The sequence below is a fragment of the Lonchura striata genome, chromosome 6 (assembly GCF_046129695.1).
Source record: "Lonchura striata isolate bLonStr1 chromosome 6, bLonStr1.mat, whole genome shotgun sequence".
In the NCBI taxonomy this organism is placed as follows: Eukaryota; Metazoa; Chordata; class Aves; order Passeriformes; family Estrildidae; genus Lonchura; species Lonchura striata.
In genome coordinates this window covers 15,358,337-15,385,521 of record NC_134608.1, presented here as the reverse complement: position 1 = coordinate 15,385,521, position 27,185 = coordinate 15,358,337, and the positions used below count along the sequence as shown (strand labels likewise).

At 44.3% G+C, this 27,185-nt stretch overlaps 1 protein-coding gene across 3 annotated transcripts in view; it reads right to left on the bottom strand.

Moving 5' to 3' along the window:
* ASB2 (ankyrin repeat and SOCS box containing 2) overlaps positions 1-26,968 on the bottom strand; it is a 44,900-nt gene extending 17,932 nt beyond the window's left edge. The window contains exons 1-3 of one of the 3 annotated variants that reach the window (XM_021541305.3): positions 26,948-26,968; positions 5,316-5,580; positions 3,640-3,744 (exon numbers count right to left, since the gene is read on the bottom strand). In XM_021541305.3, the coding sequence (XP_021396980.2) occupies positions 3,640-3,744; positions 5,316-5,560 (350 nt within the window). In that variant the 5' untranslated portion in view covers positions 5,561-5,580; positions 26,948-26,968. Of the gene's footprint in view, positions 1-3,639; positions 3,745-5,315; positions 5,581-11,474; positions 11,692-26,947 lie in introns of those variants that run through there. The other 2 variants (XM_021541302.3, XM_021541303.3) reach the window with 2 other exon arrangements.
* Positions 26,969-27,185: the final 217 nt, after the last annotated feature.

The window sequence follows — 27,185 nt, the reverse complement described above, 5'->3', positions numbered from 1 at the left end:
GAAGTAGGGAGAGCTGTTTAGAGTATGTGAACACTGGGGTGTTGGTCTTGGCTCTCCTTTCTTCATCCAGAGAGGATTGAAAAAATTCCACCTACCCAGATCCCTCTGCCAGGCGTGCATTCCACACAGGCAGCAACCCATTTCTCCGACTCCCTGAGTGTTTGCAGAGCAGGGCTGACCTGGGCACACCAATCCTACTGCAGAGCAACTCTGACAACTTCTGTGAGTCTCCCCACAGAGCAGGAATCCCAACACTGCCTGACAGCCACTCCTCCCCAGGTCAGCAGCACCTGAACAGGACCTGGCACCCTCCTGCCACCCCTTCTGAGGCTGCCAGTAGCATGGCAGAGGTAGGGACTGGGGAGCTCATACCCTGCAGCCAAGGCAGGCAGAACCCTTGCCCATGGTGGGCAGCAGCTCTGTGCATGCTGGTGGGCTGTGCCTCCCAGTGTTGGCATCTGCTTGGGCTCCAGCTGAGCTGTGCTGGGACAAGGCAGCCACAGCTTTGTTATTGTGATGCACTAAATGACAGATTCAGCATGAAGGAAGGAAACACTTTACCAGTTCTAATTGGGACTTGCAAGAAATGAATGTGGGCTATAGTTGCAGAGAGAGAAAACAAGAAGTTGCAGAAAGCACTGGAGCATTTGTGGTTTGAACTTGCTCTACAGAGAAAATGTTGCAGTCCTGAAGACAGAGAGATGTGAGAGAGAGGTGCATGTCTCAGTCTATTAGCATTACCAGGGCAGGAATATAGCATGTGATGGAGGTCACGCAGACTAGTGATGATGGGAACAACCAGAAACTCCAGTTAGGACAAGAGGAAAGTCTAAAATACCACAACAGAGTGAGATCAGAGAGAGAAAAACATAGGCAGGTCAGCACAGGAGTCCTCACAAAGCAGTATACTGGTGCAACCTCTGCACTTCATGGGAGTTACAGACCAGCACTGAACTCTATTGCCTTGTAGGGGCTGGACAGACAGCCTGAAACTCATACAGGCCTCACTAATTTCAGTTTGCCCAAAGGCACACAATCTATGCCATAAACACTGATATTAGCATTGAAAGAAGTCACCAGGCTGCTTTTCCAAGAATAAATTCAGGGCCAGGAGTGGAACAGATGAACTCAATACTTGTGCCAGAAAATGGGAAAAGACACCATTTCCCAGGTGAAATAGTACTTGGTGCCACTTGCTCCTTCTCTATAGCTGGAAGCAGTGATTTCAAGACAGTAGGGTCACAAAAATAGCAACACTGGAATGAGGAGAGGTATGGGACACAAGGCCAGGCATTTTTCCTGAGAAGATAACAACTAGAACAGACAGCTGCTGTCCTGGCCACAGCCGTCCTGGGAGGAATTGACTGACCTGATAACTGCTGGCCGATCGTCCCAGGGACACTGCTGTATCTCCACACTGCTTACATACCCTAGGGACTAAACCTAAGATTCCTAATTGTGTAAATATAATGGATTTTTATACAGGTGTTTGAGCATTTTGTGAAATTCTGCTGACAGCAACTATTGGCATTTTTGGCTGGGAGAGGAGGCGGAGGTGGGGGATCTTCATCTTTCAACACCTCTGGCACAAGGCTGCTGAAACCATCTGTTGTTCTGTGCAAAGGCTCATGTTACACATGTAGGGCTGTGACCTCAGGATTTGGGCACATGATATAATTACTGGTGCTTAATGAATTACTGCAGTCAGGTGGGCCATGGCAGGGGTCTGTGCATGGGCTGGCTCACAGCAAATGCAAGGTAAATCACATTATCTGAGACCTCAGGGAAAGAGGGAGGGTACCTTGGATCTGTGCTGGGGTTAAAAATGTGTGAAGAATCAGTTACTATTCTGCTTAAGCCCTCAGATGTTGAATGAAGCAAACGTCTGCCGGGTTCCTTGACCTTAAATGATTCCTGAGTAAGATGAGGGGGTTTGCTGGACCAGGCTGCAGATGCTTTAGCCAAGAAAATTCCAGATCAGAACAGAAGGTTTAATGAATCTCCATGTGAAATCCTTGTTTTCTGCCTGACTTATAGTTGGCTGTTACAAAAACCCACCACATTCTGCTGCCTGGATTTCATCAGCTATAGAAAATAAGAGCATTAAAACTATGGAGGAAGTCTGAAGATATGAACAAATCTAAACCTTATAGGCAACTGAAAAAAATTACTGTATTTCAAAGACCAGTAGGCAAGATAATAAATACCCCTTGCAGATGAGATATATGATGAGGTCAGTTCTGAGTGTTGAAGAAGAGGTTCAGCAAAGCATGGAAAGGTTCAAGAAGCTCCTTCTTTTCTTGACAGCCTGGAGAGATGCAGGCAGGATGAAGGAACACCACTTCCCCAGGTGAAGTGAAACATCATCCCTGCCTAGCTCTGAGACTAAGGCTATAAAAATGCCAGTCATGCCACCATGCTCTTCCAGGACTTGCCAGCTATATTTTTGCTGTACCTGGCAGCAGAGGAGGGTTAGTTTATCAGCTTTCTTGTACACTGAAATCTATGCAGCTACCTGGTGGAGAAGAACAGCCTGCCCTCAAGTCTACTACAAAGAGGCATGCAAGGAGTGCAGAGCACCTAGTGAGAGGATGTGATTTAAGTGTGGCCAAGGGAAGCTGGCAGGTGACAGGGATAAGGCTGGCTTCATGTTGTAGCAGGAAGAGGTTTTCAGAATGTCAGGGAGTGCAATGCCAACAAAGGGCCAGGAACTGAGTCTGAATCAGCCAGGATACAGGGGAAGATGGGGAAGATTGTAGAGCTGGATGAGAGGTGAAAGGAAGGAGAGTGGTGGAAGGGTAATCCCTGCATCCAGGGAGGGACTTGTAAGATGGACTAAATGAAATTTGTATTGGGTCCCATCATGTCCACATATTTCCACTAAACACAGGTACTGAGCCAGAGCTTGAGTCACTCTCTGCTTTCCTCATCCATGACTGTGTTCAACTAAGCTTATTTGCAGCCTCTGACAACAGCAAACCATGGCCAGGAGGATCAGACAGCCAAGAAACTGTTTCCTCCTTGGACAAGTAAGCCCTCCTCTGGATGGCTGGGCAGCACAGGTATGGCTGGGAACAGGTATGGCATCATGGGAGCATTTATAAAATACTTATTTGAAGGACTGGACTTTCTCACCTTGTTTATATACTGTGATACATTTCCCCCCTACTTTTCCCCATTACTGAGCCCTGAACTTAATACCAATGCAGTTACTATCAGCACCTGCCTGCCTCATCTATCCTGATGATAAGTGAGCCAGCCTATGTAAATTAACCACAGTGCAGTCATCCCGTCCCTGTTGTCCTTGTCACCTCAGAGCTTCTGACTGACCCAGAGTCCCTGGGACATGAGCACTGGGGGATGGAGAGAGACGAAGAGGGAGAAGAGAACAAGGGATATTTTAGGTGTGTCACTTTCAAGAGCACAGGCATGGCCTGGGGCAGCAGGGAGGTTGGAAGGAAGAACAGGAGTGAAGCAAGGGTGAGGTGCAGGTGTCAGTGAGACCTCCTCCAGATGAACACCACATTTCCCCCCAGCAGGCACCATCACCACCCAGAAGACATGGCTCAGGGAGAGAGCGGGTAGCAAGGCTTGTTTTGGCTGCAAGGAAAAGCAGGAGAGGGAGAGGGAGACACTTACACGGACTGGGAAGTGCTGAACTGGCTGCTGTCGCACCTTCGCCTGACCCCCCAGGCTGCCCCCGAGCTGGACGGCTGAGCACGGCCTGTCTGCTGGGCCACCAATCTGGAGTGGCGATGACACGAGTGAAATAAGGAGAAATACTCGGAATAGGAGAAACAGGTCATGCTGAGGCAGAAGCAGAGACACACATCCACAGAGACACAGCGAGCGAGCTGCCGGTCAGGGCTTTGAATAAAAGCAGATGGCCACGGCTTGCTCTGCGCTGGATTCAGCTGCTCACTCGGCTCGAGTTTATTTTTGGCCCTCTGAGGAAGCGTCAGGGGATTCAAATGACCATATAAGACAACAGTGTGGTTAACCCTACCACCACCACACAGGAAGCAGGCACAAAGTGAGGTGAGGTGACATTCATCACCTCCAAAGTGCCATGCAAACACGTCGGAGGTGGGGGCAGAGGAGGACCCAGAGCTGCTGGATGTCAGCTCCATTTCCATCTCTGCTCTCCCAGGTGGCAGAAGAGTTCAGCCATGCTACAGATTTAGTGCTTCAAGCTCCAGAGGTTTTCCCTCTGGTGAGAGGTTGAACACTGCTGGGCTGAGGCAGGACAGACAATGCACAGAACTGCTAATGATGCTTTTTGCCAAAAGAGCAGGTGTTGAAGGACCTTCAACAAGGACAGGACCAAATGGCCAGGGAAGCCCTTATTCTTCCCTGCATTAGGTCTCCACAGCAGAGCTGGCTGTAGAGGTGCACAGTAACCACGTATAGAAACCACAGTCTTTGGTGGGAGCAGGACTGCTGGCCGCACAGCATCCTGATTCCACAGCTATGCACATGCTTGCTGCTCATCAAATTATCCCCAGTTTCCCAGCCTAGAAAACCAAACAACCACAGGTGGTAATGAGCAAGGCATTAGAGGGTGGTGGAGTTATGAAAAAGGAGGAGGAACAGAACTTCAGTAACTCTCAGTTTATTAATAAAGAGAACACTAAAGTAACTTAAAATATTAAAAGGATATTTTTCCTTGCTTTGGAAGTGACTTTGGAATCTATTCCCATCCCCCTTGAGAAACCTGCCTTTTATAAAATGAAAGGGGAACAAGGACTTGGTTTGAAACTGTCAGCAAGTCTCTGTGACCACAGCTCAGCATTGCAGGGGAGGGGGATGCTGCCATGATTTGGTGTCTGGAGTTGCTCTTGGTTAAGACTGGTGTCCTTGGAGTCAGACTGATGTGGAATAATCACACCCTTTAAAAACGGAAGTATTTAACAGGTAGTCAGGTCTCACTGTTTTATATACCTGGTTTTTGTGCCTCTTTTATGTTTTCTCGTAACATATGCTTTGCTCCCTCTCTGACAAAATGTAAGCTTGGCATACAGTGGCGGAAAGGTGCAGCTGACCTTGGGAGGGCTTCTGTTCAGGAAAGCTTGTGGCTGTGCCCTTTTTTTAATTTGTTGCTTAAAACAGACAACATCAAGCACATCCTCCTCTCGCTGCGAGCATGTAGAGTGTTGACCTCCTTGGATTTATAGCAGGCTCCGGCTTTAACGCTAATGACAGCCTGGCAGAGGAGGCGCCTGGCAGTGCTAATTAGAGAGCAGTGCACTGACAGGGAGCCTGCCTTCCCCTCCTGCCAGGGCTCTCGGGGAGCAGCTCGGGCTGGCACTCCTTACCTTTGCCAGGGGTAGATGCGGTAGGGAGGGTTGTGTGGGCTGGCACGGCTTGGGGCGCCCACTTCACCAGCATGGGCCACCAGCGACTTCTGGGGGCTCTGGGCCACCGGCTGGCCCGCCGAGTCCTCTTCCAAGCTCTGCTGGATGGCCATCTTTATAAGCTCATCCTCGCTCAGGCTGCTGTACAGACTGTACTCCTCGCAGCCTATCGCTTGTCTTTGAGTATTTGCTGCCGTCGTAGCCATTTTTATAATTCTTTGCTTTCCTGTAAAAGGAGAATTGTGATCATCAAAATCTGGAAAACAAAAAAAAAACCCTCAACTATCTTGTACTGTCATTTGAGTCTGCCTCTTAATTAGGCTGAGTAAGAAAACCTTCAGAAATCCTTCACCAGGGAGAGAACATTATCAGCTAAAATCTGCCTGTAAACTTAGTGAACTAACTCCTTTCAATTACACAGAAACAACTGGTTTATCTGGTGTTTAAAAAAGGGGGAGTTGTTGCAAGCAAGGCAAGTTTTTATCTGCTTATTCTAGTTACCACCTCTCAAGAGAAAAATAGGTAAAGGAAATCCCCTTAAGATTAAAGTGATAAATTTTCGAATTTTATTTAGGAGAAGACCAATGTATGTCTCTTTTTGTTGGTTTTATTTCTTGCTGTAATTGCAGGAAATTAAGGGAAGTTTTCTCTTTGCTGGTTTTCTGTAAGGACAGGTTCTCCACCATGAAGTGCAAAGAAGCTTTGTAATTTTTTCCACCTTATCTGGAGATCTTCAAGCAACATACAAAGCTATGCTTTGGAGTGACTTTGTTTCACTCAGCAAAGAGAGCAACACCACAATGGTCTGTTTCACTTCTGATTTTTTGCTTTTTCACAGAACAAAGTTCAAGGTCATGAGTGAGATGGGAATGAGAGAAGTGAGAAACATTGGCCACACTCAGCAATCACAGAATGACTGTGAACCACCACTGCAGAACTCTAAAAGGCAAAGACAACTCAAAATACTGCAGAATTTCCAGCAGTGATAGGGAAGTACTGATACAATGAATGGTACAATGCTCTAGCAAGATCTCGTTTGGATGCCAGAGAACACTCTGTCCATCAGTGTTAAAGAGCCAAGGGTTTGTTTTATGGGAGGAGGTGGAAAAGCTTGCCTTTTTTTAAGAAGATGACAGGTGGGAGGAGGTGGAAAATCTTGATCTTTTAAGATGACAGCCCTTGCAGAATAGGTTTGATTTTATAAGCACTGAACAAGAACTGTGTAACATAATGGGGAGCACTAGGATGAGGAGCAATGGGAACAAGCTGCTCAGGAGGACAGGGACATGACAGGGGAGGACAGGGACCCAGCAGGAGAGGACTGTGGGGACATTTTCCCCAGGTGCAGAGAGGTGAGGGGCTGGCTGAGTGTACCAGTGGACTTACCAGGAAAGCTGCCTGGCCCCTACCCTGTGGCTGCCAGTCCCTGTCCCATCAGTGCCACAGCAGGGCTGGCCTTCAGCTCCACACTGCCCTGCTCTGCCCAGGACCAGGTACTGCTGATCTGGGCCAGCCAGCAGAGCCACGAGCATAGGGACAGCAGGACCACCCAGCTTCCCACTGCTCAGGAGCTGCCTCAGCAGGAGCCTCAGGGGAGCTGTCAGCTCCCTTGCCCTTAGAGCTGCTCTCTCCCAAGCACCCAGCTCAGTCTGGTTCCCTGGACACTCACACTGAACCTGTGGCACAGGGGTCCAGCAGCCCACGGGCATCACTCCAGCAGGAAAGTGCCCTTGCTGCTGTATGCACAGCCAAGTCTTGACCTGGAGGAAATGGCAGCTCCCCAAATACAGTTTGAAGAAATTGCAAGAACTTGAATCAATCAAGTAACTTAAAATCTTGGATTTAGGCTTTTCACTTCAGACATAGTGATATTTCCCACATCTACAGCCACTGCAGGATCTAAGTCCACTTCAGAAAAAATGGGAAGACTTCAGGGTAAAGGGAAGCCCAGCAGATTTAAGATTGACATTACAACTTTTAACACCAATGGACATATTTTACAGCCATGAAAAACACCAAAATAAAACCTTCAATTGCTGTAAATAATGCAACCCAATTTTGGTGTTTTTTCTTTCTCATTTTTTTTCACCCCTTTATTTTCAGCCAGATCTCTCATGACTGCTGTTGCTTCTTTTTTTTTTCAGTTGGTGCCTCTACTCTACTGTGACCCTTGCTGTCCCAAAGATCCAAGCCCAGATGTCACCCCGCTGGCAGCCTCCCTGTGCCCCCATGCTCCTGTACCTGCCTTTGGCTGCTCTCCAGCCAGCAGCTGGCTAGGAACCATTGCACAGCTTTGTTTGTCCAGAAGCTCTGCTGCTGCTGGGCTTGCTCAGCCCCTGGCACGCTGGGCAGTACTCCCACAGTCTCTCAGCCCCGGAACTCACGTGGTGCCTGGTGAGCTGCAGATGTGTGGAACCACCGGCTGCAGCTGGCAGCAACATCCAGCAGTCCTCTGCAGCATCCAGCACTGCAATGCCTGAATGTAGGGACCTGGCCCCAGTGGTGACTCAGAAATCTAAACAAAGCCGTCAGCAGGGAGGGCAGGATCTGATGTTAAGCTTCTAATGGAGGTGATGCACAATGAATCCTTGGAGAAGGCAAGAATGGAGATGAAACTGCTCCCCTCCGAGGGCACCCTGAACCAGTGCAGGCTGGGACACATTCCTCCTCTGTATCCTCCCCATTGCTACCATCCTTATGGCAGTGAATCCATCGCTGCTGTGATCTGAGCTGGGTGTTGCAGGGCCTTTTGTGGGAGCCTGGGCTTTAAGTACTGTACAGGACACCTCTGCCAACACAGCTCCACACCCTGGCACAGAGGAGCTAACTTATGGAGCTGTTTCACCACATCCCAAATAGATGTAGGTATAAAGGCTGCTTCTGGACCTTCTTCCCCTCCTTCCTTTTGTTTCACACATTCTTAAGGCAAAGGGAGCAAAAGGGAATATTTTAGATTTGTGGGGACTACTCCTCTTTCATCCTCTTATTCTTTGTAGGGGTGAACTGGGTCCAACCTATTCACAGAGAAAAGGGAGAACCTCTCCTGCCTGTTGGTGAACCTTGCTAATCTAAATATTTTGACAGGAGTTCCATAGAGTGCAGAAACAGTGCTGGCTGCAGCTCTCCTCACTGACTCATCCTGCAGGGAGAAATTTCATAGGGCTCAAAACAGAGAAAGCTTCCAGTTCTGCCCATGGCACTGCACAAACACAATGAAGGTGTGGGGGTCACATCCTGGGCTGCAGGAACTTTTGGGTCCTTCCTGAGAGCCAGGGACAGCCTTGGCTGTCCTGAACCCCTGCAGAGAGTGTTCTAGTTGTGCTTGAAGCTGTCCCTGCATCCCCCTGCTCTGTCCACTTGCTCAGACAAGTGTGTGTGTGCAGTTTGCCCGTGTGCTGTGACTGAGTTTGGCAGGAGGCAGGGCTCATGCCTTCTTCCCTACAGCTCCCAGCAGAGCACAGCAAAGCCACCACCCTCCCCTTCCACCTGAGGATGCTTTTGTTTGAAGCTGCAGGATTACAGGACAGGGGCACTGGTCTGGGTTATGTCTGTAAGGAGCTGCAATAACAGGCTGAGCACATGCCCTTGGCTGGAGGCTAATGCACCACAGCCTGATTCAGTTTACCCTTCTTTCCCCGAGGCCAAACTCAGTGGCATCACCTGGCAGTGGCCTGGCTCAGCTGACACAGCAGGGCTAAGTTTACCCCATCTGAGGCCATCAGTGAACTGCCAAGTACATACTTATAAAAGCTCACTAGACTAATGTGCTATAAGCTAAATATTTTCCACTTTCAGTAATGAAGGTGTGAAAAAAAATCCATCTTTGTTGCTAGAAATATTTGAACAAGTCTGGATTAGCAAGATCTGGCCAAAGTGGTCTTTCTAAAAGCAGCTTGAATCTATTCCCTCGCTCCAAGCCAGCTTACTGCAGGTTTAAAGTATTGAAATTAGATTTAAAAGTTAAATGCTGTATTTATTCTTCATCTTAACTTTAGGTGTTTGGGAGAATGCTTTAACATTTGGCTGTACTCTGCATTTCTCTGGCAGCCCAAGAACCCATCCCCACATGCAGGTAGCATACAGCATCTACTGGGACAGCAGAACCTGATTTTTAAAGCTCTGGCTATAGGGACCATATTATTTTTTACAGAGTGCTTTGCTTCCAGGTCTGATGGCTTCACTAGTGATCTCTCTGGGCAGAGACATGTCTTGGAATTCTGCTGTGCTGCCATTTAGTAAGTCAGTCTGACAAGATCTTCTCAAATCTAAACTTACACCATTTCTACATAGAGTCTGATCCTGATTTTAATTTTGCCATCCTGATTTCAGTGAGAGTTTGTTAATTCAGATGTGTAATCAGACCTGTGCTATACAGAGACAACTTAGATGCATCCAGTGACCAGAAGGTAAGGCTGGAAATAAAATACTTGTGCAAGAACCATGCTTCGATCTCCTAACCTGTGTTGATGAGCAGCTGTACCTGGTAGATCTCTGAAACCACAGTTATTACTCACAATGGGGACTACCTAGTAATCACCTCCATGACGGCAAAAGCCAGAGACAAACACAATTATGTTGCTATTATGTTCGGACTACAAGCTCTGTCAACATACTGCTTAGGAGAATGGGCCTCTGATCCCTGATGCAACATAAATAAACAAGGATTACGGCTGGCTTTGAACATGCAGAACCGTGCAATTCAATACCATTAGCATTTGAAACAACTGGTCCCCGTTGATAGCACTTCTTTAAAAAAAGGCTTAGCGAGGCTACCCCCCCTCAATAGATCCCAGGCAGCAGAATTAGCAGAATTCCTTATTTCTGTCAGAGCAGGATGGCAGATAAGTGACAAGGTCATTAAGGGAACAGAGCCAGGCTTTGCCTGCCTTTGCGCTGAGTATATTCCAGTGAGCTTGTAACTGAATACAGAACCTTGTTATTTATGGCTCAGAGTGCAATAAACCACATTCGTGAAAACATAACCAAGTCTTTGGAGGCTGCAAAAGAGAGAGGAGAGAAGCTGCTTCATCATTTTGCCTTTTGCGAGGAATGGTTGAGCTCCTGCTTCTGCAGATCTGTGTTTGCCTTTCCACGTGTTTGTCTTTACTTCTGAAATCAGCAGGAGCACACACGGGGAAAGGCAAACAGGCTGGATGTCTCCACAGCAAACTGACCCCTATTTCAGTTCTCACTGTGGCATCTTTCAGGACAGATCCTCCGCGGGCAATGGAAACCAGAATTTAAAGTGCTCGCATTTTTGCTACGTTTTAGGTCAGTTTCCTGATAAAACTTTGCAGTTTTCCAAGGGTATTATATTGGATAGCTGTTACAAGGAAGCAAATGATTTTTTTAAAAATAGAAAGATTTCAATGCCCATCGGATCTGCCCGTGCTGAGACATCAGAAGGATGACACCTCACGCTGTCCTGATGCAGCAACAAGCAAGGATCCTCTGTACTGACAGCTTATGCAAACCACTCAAGTTCTAGCCCAGTGCTGAAGGAGCAAAGCCAGGCTTCCCGAAGCAATCCTCTGAGCAAACAAATCCCCATGTTCAGCCCCAGCTGTCAAAACAGGTCACCTATCAGCATGGCATATGCCCTGATGTCACCAAATCACGATTCTGTGCAAATTCTTTACTAGAAATTATACACCTGCAAGCATTTATTTCTCCTCAGAACATATTAATTCACACAGAAATTAGTGCAATATTAGCTTCATGTCAAGCCAACTAGAAATTCAAAAATTAAAGACATTTTTTGCTGATGTAATTTTTCCTCTTTCACACTGTGCCCTTGCATGCTACATTCTACATTAGTATGTTGTAGGTAAAGCATTGATTTCTGAGCAAGATATTCTAGGGACAAAGATACAGGCACCACCTGCGAGTAAAAGAAAAATAAGAAAATGACGGAGCTACTGTTTTGTTTAAGAGACAGTATTTTATAGCATATTTGAAAAAAATACCAAAGCCCAAAACAAACAAAAGCAAATCACAAAGCTCCCAAGACTGTTAGGGTGTTAGGTTACAAATTACTGTAGGAATAAATATTTGCATAGACATAACGAAATGAGAGATTGAAAGTACTAAATAAGTTCAAAACATGCATATTTGCATTACCTTTTTGTTCTGAAATAAAAGGGTAATAATAGTGTTGAAATGGGTTATCTCCTTGGTCAAGTCTTAATTCAGAAAATCCTCGATGGTATTTGTCTCCCTGCTTTGCCTGGATGTTTCGATCAACTGCAGGACAGCTTTGAAACATGCTCACTTTGAAGCCTGGAGTTTATTTCTGGATCACCCCATGATCAGTGAATACAAGCCAAAATATAAGTTGTTCCCAATCTCAGATTTCCTGTTTGAAGATGCACAGCAGAAACTTGTACCAATCCTGAAGTTCTTTGTTGCATTTTCTGAAGAACTTCACTTCATCAACATCCTGGAGCTAAATGACACAAAGCTGACCTTTCTATTACATCATTATTTATTGTCCCTGACAAGTAGACCATATATGGATATGTTTCTGGAACCTAAAGAAGAAAAAAAATTGCCATATAATTTTTAAGTAAAGTATGCTGTCCTGGAGAGTTTTATTTGCTTAGGGAGAAGTGACCTCCATTTACTTTTGTTTTTGCTGATGCTTTTTAAACAAAACAACCAAACATTACTGGGTATTTACTGATGTCTTGGAGTTGTTCATACGTTTTTACGGCTGCAAGTTGGAGAATTCAGGATTCCAAAAGATGACAACAGCACTTGTGAACCTATTCCAAGTTGTATTTGTAAGAGCTTACTAGTGGAAAAGGACTGCTTTCATATCACCTAAGTGTGAACAATAGACTTTCTCAGACTCCTCAAGGCCACAAATGTGAAGTGGTACCCTTCTTCCCCACATCCTGAAGAAGAGAAGCTGGCCAGGTAGGAGATAGCACTAATCCAGGGATGAAGAGTTAGAAGAAAAGAGTCAGGCACATATAGGAGAACTGACCTTGGATCATTTGGATCATGGGAATAATAATGTTCACTTCGGGAAGGTTTCCATGTGTTTGTCCAGCAAATACAATGAATGAAGGGAAACCATAATAAGATATCAAAGTTTTGCCTATGCATTTTCCTTCAGCTCCTCTTTCACTCATTCCCATGGCAAAACATTGCACATACCAAGAATAAAGCCTAGATGGAAGTGGGTCTGGAACCCTTTCTGAATACCTTATGGAGGCTCAGGTTCACTGAAGTCACCCTGTCAATGCATGAACACCCCCACCTAAGGCTTAGCAAGAGCAATCTTGGAGGGAAAAAATGTAGCAAGACCATATAATCCACTAATATATGATTCCTTTCAACTCATCTGCTTTTCAACTCATTTGCTTTTAGAGTCCTTCAGGACCAGCATCATTCCCTCTCCATGCTTGCTCCTCAATCCATCTTGCTCCAGCATGATATCATGGTGAGTACATGGCACACCTTCCCTCCCTGCTGTCTGAAAAACAATCTGCCCCTCATAACTAGTGCTGGGACTGTTCTGTCCAAAGTTAAAGTCACTCAGCAGTTACTGTGACAGACAAAAGGAGCCCTGAATGTCATCACCAAGAGTGTGAGAAACTCTTACACCCTTGACAAGATGTCAGACAATCCTCTGTGACTTTTAAACAACAGCCAGTGCTATTTCAAGATTGTAATTACTCTTGGCTTAAAATAATGAGCATCTCCTTCATTTAACCCTTCCACTTGCTTTTTGGTAATCTCTCACCCTTGATCACTGAACTCAAGAAAAATTGCAGATCCTGTGATGAAGATTCATGCTTTGCAAAGGCAAAGGTGTCTGAATTTTTCAGGATGGCCTGTTTGATTATGAAAAGACATTGGGGCTCAAGGTCCCATGGGCTATGAATATTGCAGGTGGCTCCCCATGCCACTCACAGCAGGCACCCTGCAGGTCCCTTCCCTCCCATGTTTCTGGGCTTCCTTGCAAAACTCTGTGCATACTTGATGTATTTGAAGCTGCTATGAATGCTGATGCACCATTTTCCAATAAAAGCACGGGACTCTGCTCCAGAAGATCTATTTTCAGATACCATTAGCTCTCCCTTTTGTCTTGAGTAAATCATTTAACTCCTCTGTGTATCATTTTCTACATTAGTGAAGTGGAAATAATCAAATGCATTAACTTCAGAGAACAGTCCAAAATTCCTTGCAGATGGGAAGCCAACAGGACTACTTATATGGATAGAGACTGCTGAATAAGACCTTATTTAATTAGTATCTGTGAAATCCTCAGAGGACAACCTCATGTAAGTTTGAATTTTAATTACAGAAATAATACTATACAGAAATGAAATCATACATTTGGGAGTTGATTTTTTTCCCAATAAAACAATATTGTGGCTTTATTACAACACATCCAAAACATAATAATAACAATCATGATTTATTAGCATTGCATCAGATTGGCTAATATTTCTCCTGGGACATGCAAAGTTACAGATCTGCATTTTCAGCTTGACTCTGAGGCATTTCAATAGATTACAAATGTCACCTGCAAAAATAAATATGTAAATTTCCACTGTTTTCTGGGACAGATTTCAAACTCAGACGCTGCATAGTAGATCTGTTCACTTCCTTTAAATAGAAGTGATGGAAATGGCCAACTCATGCTGATGGAGGGGGAGTCAGCTAGGGTCTCACAAACAAGGCACAGTAGAAGAGATTTTAATCTGGGAGGAGAAAAGAAGGATGACCATGTGAAAACAAATGGAAAAATAATCAGCAAGATTGTCTTCTCCTCCATATTTCCTCAAAATAGCCAAAAGAAGCCAGGTTAGGAAAACACATTTAAAATTTCTTTCCATTGTCTCTACTTCCATTAGTTGAATTAATTAGCCTGTCATCACTACTAAGCCCTTCAGCTCTACTAAGCCACACAGCTGAATCTGGCAGTTGAGGCTGGAGGAAAAAACAAAGTTAATTTGTGCATCCCAGGAGAGCAGTGAGCTTGTTACTGACTCACTGAGAGTGCAGGGCTGCCACAGATGTGCCTTCACGTGGTGGAGTGCAGGTGAGAATGGGCATCAGTGAAAACTCATCCACTGCCTGTACCAATGGTGACTGACTGCTGCATCCAAACACTGGGCACATGTGTGGATCTTCTGAAAAGAAGAAAATACTGACTAGCAACAGTTCCTGCACAGCAAATCTGCATAATACCTTGCCTCAGGACTGTGTATGTCTTTGTGCACCAATTACCTCTAACTGTTGTCTTGTTACTTTGATCTGGTCTGAAGTTTTTTCCTGCAGAAAAACAGCAAGGTATGTTGAGTGGCACATTTCCCTGAGAGCACAGAGATAGAGTATTCATCCTTTACCATCATATCCAGTGAGCAGAGCTTTGCATTCATTGTTGCCATGCTGTACTTCCATCAGACAGTCCCAAAGAGTAAATGCCAACACCAGAACCACAAGAGCACCTCTCCCGTGCCTCTGCTACACAAGTGATGTTCAAATAATGAGAATATAGAAATGCCCACAAGAAAAGATGGTTTCAATTTCCTTTGCAAGAACTAATGATTGCTTTGGCTACAATACCCTGAGAGAGGTGAGGAGCCAGAGGAACTTGTACGGGAAAAGGTGCAGGATGTCACACATGCCCAGGGGTAATGAATATGATATACATTATTCCTTACTAACTTTGCTGCCTGAATACTTCTTTGATGGAAAGACGTAGCTGTTTTAAGATCACTCTACCAAGCTTATATTTCCCCTTTCAAGAGTAATTTATTCAACTCCAGTGGTTGCTGACACACACCCTGAAATAGGGTGGACTTTGGCTCAGTGTATGACTTCCACCTCTGCACAGTAGCTCCTCACAGAAAGTTTTTCACTTTTAAACTTAATCAAAATTAAGTCCTCACTCATCTGGAAATGTGATATGAGCACAAAGGGGAACACCCAGTATCCAGGTCCTAGGACCACTTAGCCCTGCCAGTGAACTTTGTAAGTGTACAGCTACCACAGTCAATGCCACTCTGCAAATGTCACCATAAGGTCACATCCACTGACTCAACCTGAAAGAAGAATCAGTCAGAGGGAACATGAAAATCTAATATGAAGTGAACACAACCCAAAGACTGCATAAACAAATACATGTTCCTTGGAGGAAGAGTGAAATCACAAACATTATCATTTAGTTCTCTTTGCTGTGCAAATATCATTTGTCTTCTGTTATAATATATGTTAGTAAGAATTCTAATTAAAGACTTGCCTTTACCTTGACCTTTACAAAATCCACAAAATTCAGAGATATTGCTGCAATCCCAGGGCTCTGAGGCTCCTGCAGGGGAGCAGGAGGATGGGAATGGCACCCTGAGACACAAGCTGCTGTGAATAGCAAAGGTCCTGGGAAAAACAGTGTCTCTGTGGAAAGATGAAATCAATATTTATGGAAAACAGCTTTTTCATAGGTTTTTTAAAAGGAATCCTTGAATATATGCAATGGCTGTTTAGGTCTCTGTTTAGTCTCTTTTGAAGCTTTTCAGTGGTACCCTCTAATTCCTTTCAAACTGATTTCTTTCTACCTACTGTGCCTGCTGTATGCAATAATACCTATTGCATTGCTCTCCTTCCCTTCCTGCAACAACATGAGAGGCTTTCTGCATATGGATCTGTCTTTGCTTTACTCTTGTCACAGATAAACAGACCTCAAAAACCAAAAAATGTCCCTGCCTACACTCAGCAGCTTGCAGTAATGTCCATAACTTTTACCACAATGAAGTCCAAGGAGTTGCAGTTCCCTGTATGCTTGGAGTGAAGCTGAGGCAGAGCAGCAAGGCAGAGCAGGACCCTCCTGTGCACAGCCCCACAGGAGAGATGCAGGAGTTGGACTAGAAAGATGGGCTCCAGCCTGCTTGGGACGGATGCTGGAGGTTGCTTCTGACCAGCTCAGCTGGAGGTGACTCCGCTGCTGTGGCACTCAGAGACTGAAAGCAAGGGGACTGGTTGTCCTCCACATTGATCCTGCTGTGCTGGCCCACTCCCCTGGTGAGGTGGCCAGGCCTGGGACAGGGGTGGTAGCATGCAGACAAGTGCAACAGAGGATCCAGAATAGGCTGTGCTAAAGGACACTGCATCAGCCTCTCTGTTTACCCAGTGCTGGTTTTTTGTGCTGTCAAATTTGTATGTAAAGAATACAGTCCCTGAAGCCCTGGTCAAATTGACTGTCCTTTACATTGCCATGAAGAAAGCTTCCTTGTTCTGCACTGACTGAGCATGCAACCAGAGAAGAGCAGAGGTTTATGCCTCCTTTCAGTTCAAATCACAAAGCAAAAGGTTTGATTCACAAGGCTGACATTTAATTATTTGCCCTACATCTCAGGTTAAATTTAGAACTAAATTTAGAACAAGTGTCTGGACAGAATGTCGTGACACCAGTGTATATCAGTTGCACAACATGCCATAGGAACATGTAATATTCAACTTGGTTAAAAATAACTGTACACTTACCTAACTCAGCAGACTCCTGTACTCTGTCTACTGAGCTGGTAAGCAGAGAGTGCAATAATAAGAGTCACAAGTATATTCTGGAAAGAGATATTACTAAAAGCAAAAAGACAGAAAAAAATATTCTTCTGTTGCTGTTCTTGCTTAGCTTTTTTTTTAATCAAGTAGTAACTGTTGTTTCATTGTAATATAAGTGTGACAGTCCAGATAAGCTTCAAGATTCATGTGAATGAGTAAATTAGAGTGAAGTCATGAAGAGTTTTTTCGCCACTGAAGTGAAAGATCACTCATTCCTAAAGAGCAGACTTAAATGGCTGTTAAAACTCCCACCTAAAGCCTAAGAGAGAACAGATACTTTCACAGTAAAAAAGTATCTTGCTACATATAAGCTACAACAGGGCTACGCAACACCAGTCAATGTGGCTGAGTCAGGTAGACCCAGATCTCCAAACTAAGCATCCTTATCTCCCTTGAGCTGTGTTTGGAGATCACAGCTCCAGGAAAAACCACGCCTGTTTTACAAGTGTCAAAACCACAAAGTGAGATGGAAAATCTGTTTAACACCTTTATAAGATAAGATGAGAACAGCACAAAAGCACAGATGAGGGCTGGAGTAAAGAGCTGAGCTTCAGCCAAGCTGCTTTGATGTCACTGAGAGCAGAATGCATTTTCTGTACTTGAGCTTCAGCTGCACTTCTGTTCTCTGGCATTTATCTAGACCCACCCTTGCTGAGGACAGGTTAGGTGTTTTCACCAGGCCCTGCTTGGTGGGGCTGCAGGTGCCTCAGCCATGCGTGGGCAGGGGCCGGTGCTGCCAAGGTCTCCTCTGGTTGCAGGAGCCGGCAGCCTCCATGGCTCCCTGCTGAGGAAACATCCTTACAGGGCACCAGCTCCACCTGGAGCTACAGCCTGGCTGGGGGCAGGTCACAGGATGAGACAAAACGCTGGATGCTGCTGACCACCAAATGCTGAGGCCCAGCTGAGAGCGCGCAGGGCTGCCGGGCAGGCAGCGCCTGGGGCGGCTGAGCAGGGAGAGTTTTGCTTCAAGGCACTGCAAGTATGACACAAACAGTTCCTGGGTCCAAGACTAAGGGTGGTCCCGGCCAAACGGAGGGGGTGGTCCCCGGCAGCTGCCAGGAGCTGGTGGGGCCCGTGCAGGCTCAGTCTGGGCACAGGATGATCTGCCACACCCTGGGCTGCTGTGGGTACTCTCCGGTCTCCTCAGCCAAAACTCCCAGGCTCAGGTGGGACAATCTTTTGGGACCACAGCAAGGAACAGCACCATGTCAGTGTAGGGAAAGGTGTCCATCTACTTTGTGCTGGCTCTCTGGATACCAAAGCACAGGCATGCCAGCACAGCACGTTTCAAAAGCGCTCCAATCACGTTCATAATTTTTTCCTTTAACGAGTGATTTCCTTTTGACCTGAGATTGTGAGACAAGATAAGGTGTCTTAAACTATTCACAGTATATATGAGTGAAATGGGTGCATGCAGGATGTCAGAGATATTTTCTCTGAAATGCTGCAAAGACGGAGGTATTTCTTGGTTGGCACATTCTATTTTTCATGAAAATGGTTTTGCTTTCTCTGCTGCAATTGTACATCATGTCTGTCACATCAGTTGTGGTCACTATTATGTGTCATGGATTAACCTCTGACATAATCTTATTTTCTGTAGTTTAGCACCTAAAAATCAATCAGGCCAATGGTCAGCTTAAGTAGACCCTATAGCTTACCCTAACAGAGGTACTTTGGAAGCACTTGCAAGAAACTTTGGTCAGGATAAATAGCTCCCCATGGAGACATCCTGCCAGTTCATGATGACTGGTTTAAATCTTCAAGACTTGGCACTTTGCAACCTTTACAAATATTTTTTTTGATTATTTACTCCTCAATGGTCTTGTTTTCATATAACACCAAACCCAAATATGAATCTTGCTAAATTATTTATCTCTGTGGCATTTTGAAACAACAGGTCCCAGAGCCTCAATAGCACATTTCCATGCTATTGTCAAACTTCTGATAACCTCTTGCTGTGTACCAGTGAAGACCTACAAGAGGTTGTTCCTACCAACCTCCTGGTTGGAATACCAGGAGCAGGGACCTCACTCCCTGGTGCATGCTGGCACTGTGGGTCAGGCCTGAGGGGAAAGCCAGGCTGCAAACACCAGCCCAGATCTGAGTCACATGGAAATGACACCAGGATATGCTGAAAACACAGAGGTCAGGTTGCACAGGAAACTGTGGTTAGCTTTAAAACAAAACCAGAGGAAAAAAAAAGTCCAAAACCTCATACATGCACCAAGACTTCATTTTGTCAGGAGCAGCTCTTAATGAACGTGCTGGCAGACTCACCGGGGCAGCACATGGCAGCAGCAGAGCTGGAGACACGTTTGTGTCTGGCAAGAACCAAAACACTCTTTCCTATCTCAAAATAAAGTGATTGATAGTGTAAATGTTCACCAGTTCTCTTAAACATCTGTGGTTACTGGTTCACTGCTTAGGATATGGAGTGGAGTGTTTAATAGTATTTTTATTTTTTACAGAGTGGGAAAAAGGAGGATCTACCAGAAACCACTGGAGTACGTGATGGGTGTTATCCTCATTACTGATCTTTGTAATTGTAGTCCATACCACATGTTTGGCCTGAGGATCAGTTTGTTTCTGCTCTGCAACACAGCATCAGTTTGTTTCTGCTCTGTAACAAAGCATGGAAACTAATATTTGTTTAGTGATATGCTCAGGTATAAAGTCATAAAGTCACCCCAGGACAAGTGGTTCAGTACCAGGGAAGCTGATGGAGTCACATTGGAGTAAGTGAGGACAAAGCTGTCAGCCAAAACCCCTGAAGGTCTCATAATACACTAGAAATAATACACAAAAATATGTAAAGAAATAATAGAACAAGCAGGCATCACCAAATTTTCTTTCCCTAGGGTAATTACGTTTTGTTATTTATGAAAAACTATTATTGTCTCTGCTGACCCTCTGTCAGGAGACACATGAATAAGGACTCTCTGTCTTCATATGTATATCTGCACATAAACAGATATTCACAGATATTTACTTGGGTAAAGACTGAAGTCCTTTACCTGAGATATCTATTACAGGTACAAACTAGTGTGGCAAGAGAATAGCTGGGGAAAATAATGCAGAAGAGATGGGCTTTCTCCAGCTTTCTTCCTATAAAGAAATTGTTCATATAGTTAAAACTCTACTTCCAGAAAAATTCCATCTATCCTTGCTGGAAAACTGACAAACAAGGGCAGAGAACACACATTTTTGCATTTATTTTTGTAAAGAACAGGCAGATCCCTAGGTACTATAAATCAGTACCTTCCTGATTATGTTAATGGAACTGTACTTACTTGCTTCCAAAGTAAGTTGTGCTCAGGCCTAGGAGCACAACAATCACTTGAGGGAGGGGCAGATGTTCCATCAAGAGATGTTTAAAACTGTGCCTCAGATCTGTGAAATAACAAGACATGAATGCTGCACACTGACTTGCAGTATGAATTTCTCATGACACATTAACACTTCTCCTTTTTGAGCTCCAGATCAATATCCTATGTTGGATAAAAACAGGCAAAAATATTTCAAGCACTTTTGAGGTGAGTAAAAATGTCTTTGCTGATCCCATATGGTTCAGGGTAATTTATTGACATCCACAATTGCAAATACATCTGGAAAGGACCTGAGTCTATCACTCTTTCTCAGCCAGGCATCAATGCAATATAAAAACCAGGTGTGCATTCTGCAGGTGGTTAGGCTGAATTGCCGTAATCGGGAAAAAGAGTTTATTGTAGGGAATGTACATTTCTGTTTGTCTACCTCCTTGAGTGCACAGATCATAATTCTGTACTGGCTAAGCCTCCTTAGGAAAATATCATCAGAAAGGTTATCAGCACAGTATGCATATTATCAGAGAACCAAATGAAATTACACCAAAATAAAACTACTATTGCATATAACTAAAATGGTGTAAACCAGATATAAGCATGGGCCTCTGCACCTCCTCCTTGTTTCATACAGGAAAAACACACTTTGCTGTGTAAATTAAATAAAATACTGATGAAGCAACTTCCACTGGGAGGAAGATTTAAAAAAAATAGATAAAATTAGTGTACCTCCACACATGCTGCAGTAAATATGCACAATTGCACCAGAGATACAAAGAGAGCACTAAGAACTGTGTGACAAAAGGACAGCATCAAGAAAAACACCTTCTGAAAGATCAAAAAAATCTTATCCCAGCCTTCCAGTTCTATTTGTAGCATTTGTATTTTGAAGCTGTCCTCAGAACTATATTGCATATCCTTGGATTACATTGCATTTTTTGCAGTTGATTTAGAAGCTTTCAGGCTGAAAATTCTCCCAAGGTCTTACATTCAGCAAGTAAGGGACATTTTCCCAGATAAGGGTGTTAGCATGACTTGGCAGGTCTCTGCATAGTGGCATGCAGAAGAAATATTTTCCAGGGTAGGCCTGCAGGTTTGTGATCACCATCTGGCCATGGCTGAGCCTGCTGGGGGAACAGGGTCTGTGGCTGTGGCCAGGAATATGGCCCCCTGCAGCCCCTTTCTGCTCATCATAATTATTGAGTAGTAACTTTCATGTACACACAAAGACCTCTATCTGTACACACAGTGTTGTACATTTATGGGCGGCATCTCAGAACATGAAAGCAAACTGGAATGATGTCAGTAGGCACTGACTAAGTTGAATCTGGTTTGCAACATGGGGAAGGGAGATTACAGAGGACAGTGAGGTGGTCATCATTGCAAAATCAGAATTCATAGAAAATAATATGGAGTAAAGAAAAATGAAAAGCAAGAGCAACATCATGCATAATAGGACACATGTGTGCACAACTGGTTAACTCAGCCCCAGAGAAGCTTAGGGCAGACCTGGGAAATTGAGTATGTGCAGCTGTTGCTCATGCATTGAGTCCATCTAATCCATCCCTCAGCCACAGTGTGCCCACCACTGTGGTATCTATTTACACAGCATAGAGCTGTGGCAAACATCCATTGATCTGCTCTAAGTTGCTGCACAACCCTACTTCCTCGCTGCTTACTGTCCATCAGCCTTCTCAAAATGCTGCAAAAGGTTCAAGAGGCACAGTCCTTCCCACATATTGGCAGTAGTTCTTTCCAACAGAGTATCGCTCCAAAAGAATCACAACATACCAGACATGCCCATTAGTTTTGCACATTTCAAGACCATTGTCTTGCACTTTGCCTTCAAAGACACTCATCCCCAGTAATAAACCACTCCAGACTGCCAAACCTTGTAACTATGAAAAGCATGAAATGCATAAGATCACCTAAAACATTTTGTACAGCACTAATCCTGGAAAGGATTCTATGCCCAGTGGAAAATCCGTAGCTGGGCCCATGTCTCATTTTCTTTTTTGCAAGCCCTATGAGACCAGGTGCTTTCTCAGATATTCCAACCGTCATGCCCATTGAATAAATCTCTGCAGAGGTGGTTAGGACAAACATTTTATTTGAAGAAAATCTTCAGGAGTTGTTCAGCATCCATCCATACCGAAAGATCTGTTCCAAAGACCATCACATTGAATTATACCAGTAAATACATGTCAATCTTGCCTATCAGGACCTGGGCTCGCAGATTTATAAAATTTCAAATCTTTGGAGTTCAACAGCAATGTTAAAGCAAACTGGAATACAAAGGTGGTCATGTTGGCAATTTCTGTGTGGAATCCTCCTGTTGGAAACCTCACCTTTCTCCACTGTGCAATATGATGTCACACAGATTTGCTGCCTGGCCCCTGTGTGCAATCTTAAAGTATAATCTTTGCACCAGCTTTGTCAGGAAGCTGGGCAAGTGTGTTTTATATTCCCTCAGTCTCTCTTTAGTCCACTTTGCTCTCATAAGGAACCCTGCCCAAATGGATATATATTTTTATAAAAGCACCCATGCATTTTATATGCAGAACATCCCAAAGTCGAGTCATCTCTGTAAACACTCAGCCCAAAACCCCTTTGGCACTGAAACTGCTGATGCCAGAGCAATAGAAGAGACTCTTTTCTTTGTCTCAACACAACCCTTCCTCATGCAGTACCAGGCAGAGCTGTGTGGATGTATGCCATGACAATGCACCCCATACCATTGCTATTATCAGGCTCACAGAATCAAGAATCACAGAATATTCTGAGTTGGAAAAGACCCACAAGAGTCCTCAAGTCCAACTCTTTAGTGAATGGCCTATATAGAATCCAAACCCTTGCCATTATTTAGCACCATATTCTGACCAATTGAGCTAATCTGTATTAGGAAAAAAAAAAATCTTACCCCTGCAAGCTGGTATTTTTCATGCAAGGTCTGATTCCAGAAGCAAATTCTTGATCTGTTTCCAAACATGCAGTGTAATCTTTATTTAAAAGCAAAATCTAATAAAATACATCAGACTTCATGTTACATTTCCAGTTAAGTTAATATTGAACCTAAAAGATATGTTGAAATAACAAAAAATACTGAAAAGGACCTTGCTTCATAAAATTTTCCAAGAACTATAATTGCTTCTGAAACTAATCAATCTATATAAAAACTAGAATATTAAACTTCTCTGTTATCAATTCAAAATTGTTTTAAGATCTTTTCAAGCCATCACTATATTGAGTATGCTCAGGACAAATGTAGTAGAGATAAGTAGATGCATCCTGCCCTCTTCTCTTCTAACTAACCTGATTATAACACCAACAAGTGCAACTGATTCTCTTTTATTATCATCACTGAACTTATGACTTGGCCAAAGAATTAAATAAGGATGTCTCAACAGAAACTCTGCAACTAGGATATCATCTAAAGAAAAGACAGTGCCTCATTCACCTGTTATATGCAGCATTTAGTTTCTCTTGTGCCAGAAGCAAGCTTTTATTGTCATAAGTTTTTTAAAGACCAACAGTGGGAAAAGGAAATGAGGCAGCACAAACTACCGAGCAGAAACAGAATTGAATGAAATGACGGAGAGAAAAATAAACTGGTAGCAGAGCTTGAAAATTGAGAATCAGGTAGGGCTAAGCTCACTCTGCCACAATATCAGACTATAACACAGGGCTGCTTCTGACAGTCTCATTTGACCTCCTGCATGTCTGTTGTTCCATCTGTTCTTTTAGTGAAATACATCAGCACAATGCTACAGTATTGGTAATAGGAGCAAGGTACTAAAAGGGACTCATTGCATCTTTAGGTCCTGTCCCCTGCTGTAAATAAACATTATGCACAATCCTCATTCAGAATACAATGAGGCCCATCAAAAAGGAGCAAGGAAATCTGGGCAAAACACATTAAGAGGCTCCAAGAACAGCTGAGCCGGACAAGACAAATGCTGATTTCAACCAAAATGGGGTTTAGAATTTGGGGGCTCAGGTTCCTTCTGCAGTCAGCAGGGATTAACCTCTGCTATCTAGCCTATTTATCAACAGCTGCCTTAAATATGTGGGTGACGGAACACTCTCTCCCCCTCCTCTAATCATAAGTTAAATACAGTAGCTCTTGACAATGATGAGAAGCCCTCCAGGTTTAACTCCCAGCATATCAGCTGGTGATCAGCCACGTTTGATGGGGCTCAGGGATGGGTAATGAATGAAGCTGCTCATCCTGAGCAGTGCTGAGCATGTGGTGACACAGGGCCTGCAGCTCCCCAAAGGCTCCTGATGCCTTGTGGAAGACTGCTAAGTGATTTAGGTACACCCAGCATTAGAGGGCTTTCAAGAGGCTGTAAATTGCAAGGACAGGATGCAAAGGGATGGTGTCCAACATGGCTGTAACCCCAGCTCCTGTTACCCCCAGTAATATATTGTTCAAAACTTATTTCCACTGATTACAAGGTTCTTGTTAATTGTCTCATGGTCCTTTATTTCTTTTGCTGCCAACTCTATCTTTTAGCTCAGCTGGCTCTCCATTCTCCCTGATGTTATGCCCTTGCTTTATTTATAGAAAGCACTGTTATCCACTCTGGGATATTTTCTCAGTAGTGGTGAGCCAGCCAAGTCCCCGTTGTTCCAGCCAGGCTCTCTGCTCCCCTGCTCTGCTCAGATCTTCCTACGACACCTGTGTGGTCCAAGGCAGCATTTTGGGCACACTGCATGCAGCATGTGGGAGTCGATCTCATAAATGTCTAGTAGGGCATTAATGTTTGCTATTATTAAGTATTATGATTATTAAAATTATTTTTATTTTTCAGGAGACCACTGGGAGGCTGAACTGTCAGAACTGCTGGATTTTCCCCTCAAAGGATAGTTGTTTTATATACTCCTTCAACATCACAGAAGTTCTCTGCATGAGGCATAACAGGATTAAAAATTCCTTTGGCACCAAAAAGTCCATTTAACACCTTTAATTCTTACTGTTTGAACTAACTCTTCTAGAATTGTCTTGTGTGTTTCTCCATTTTCTTTGCAGGCTGCAACAGCTAGAGAGGAAAATTGCTAAATACAAAGTATACGAAGGATTTCCTGCTGAAAAACAGTGACAAATTGCCTGACAGTGTTACTCTAAGGCACCTGCTGTCTCCTTTACTGTAATAACAACAACTGGCAGTGCTCGGTTTGCTCCTGAGCTGGGTCTGGTTACCAAGATTCAGCTGTGCTGGGCTGCACCTGGCAGCTGATGGCAGGAGCAGCAGGGAGCCAGTCAGACCCATGCCATGGGCTGAGCCTCTGTGCCTGGGCAGCAGGCCAGGGGCAGGTAGAGGGTTAGAGGGATCCCTTCAGTGACAGCAGCAGCCCAGTTTGACCCTGGGATCTGCACTGCCTCATGCACTAGGAGCACAAACACCCCAGCTGATACCAGCACAAGGGGCAGAATTCTTCAGCTTACCAATACAGCTCTGCTTGGGAAGAAAGTAAGTGAGGACTGCATAGTGCAGCTCAGCAGCATCACCACTATTAACTGATGGTGTTCACTCAGGAATTGGGTTGGACCAAGATGACATGAAGTTGCTGAAAAGAGTCACAATATCTGGTTCATTTCTGCCTTGCTTGCTTTTGAAGGTGGGCTCTAAAGCATGCCTCTTCTACAGGGAGGTGTTAGACCTGCAACTCCAACCATTTGCCACAGGCAGCAGGTCTGCTGAACCTGCAGAATGGCCAGTGGTGCTTGGATGGCTACACCACATCGTACCTGCAAGCACGGACTGGACTCACAGTGACTACAGCATCCTGAGCCTCCTGACCCCCTTGTTTCCCATTTCCATTGCTGGCTGTTCTGTTTTTCTCCTGGCTGCACACAACCATGCAAACACTCAGGTGAGGCTAACTTGAAGAAAACTGCCTGGACAAATTGCAACCTATATATGACCTTGTTCAGCACTTTTCTCAGACCACACAGGCACATCCTCAGGCCCCAGGACCTGGGTTTTGACTGTGGTTGGATTCCCTTGCTCCAGGTGACTGAATCTTGCCCTAAAATGTCTCTGCAGCACATGCTTACAAGGGAGCAATGTGGATGGGAGACAGCCTTGAAATTCTACTTCTGCCCTTTTGTGAATGACAAAGTCTGATTATTTCCACTTCTTTATTAGGGGATTAGAGCTGCAGTAGAAGAGGCTCCAGACTGTTTTATTGCTCAGTGTTTTTCAGTAAATTGGTTGTGACCTCTGTAGCCCCACACAAGAGGGTTGTGCTATGTTGAAACTTTTATTACACTATAAAATGAAAACAGTCCTGCTCCCTGGCCCCCTCCCTACCATGTCTAAGGTAAGCTGCTCTGTCAGCTTCTCCAAGCAAGCAAATCAGTCCAACAAGCTTTGATTTTTTTTTTCTCTTGCTTTTATAACAAATATACGGGGGTCAGGGGAATATTTATGTTAGAATGAGGGGACTCCACCATCCAGTGGAGTCTGTTAAACACAGATCCAGTTTGCAGAAGGTTCTTTAGGTGTAGATAAATCCATTTGTGGTTTAATTCTGTATTTAAACAGGTGATTTTCTTTCAAATAAATTCCTTGTTATGTTGTTTACATACAGGTAAAAGACCTGTCTATCATTATTGAACTCCATAATCCTGCTGAATTACACAACCTTAGAGAAGATACATTAAATACACCTTTTTAAATGCATCTTAAATCCTACCTGAATCCTTTCTAGCATTCCAGGTCTTTGGGTGTCCAGTCTTAATCTGGAGTGATAATTTTGCACCAAAAGCTATATCAGCCAGAGTTATTTAGCACCTAGTCAGGTGTTAAGCTTATAAATAGTTTATCTCTTGGCAACATTTAGGTCTTGAGCTAAGAAAAGTCACTGGCTTGCTTTCACTGTCAGGTCAAGTCTGTTTGAAGGAGTGGCCTATTTAAAGGACACGAAGTACACA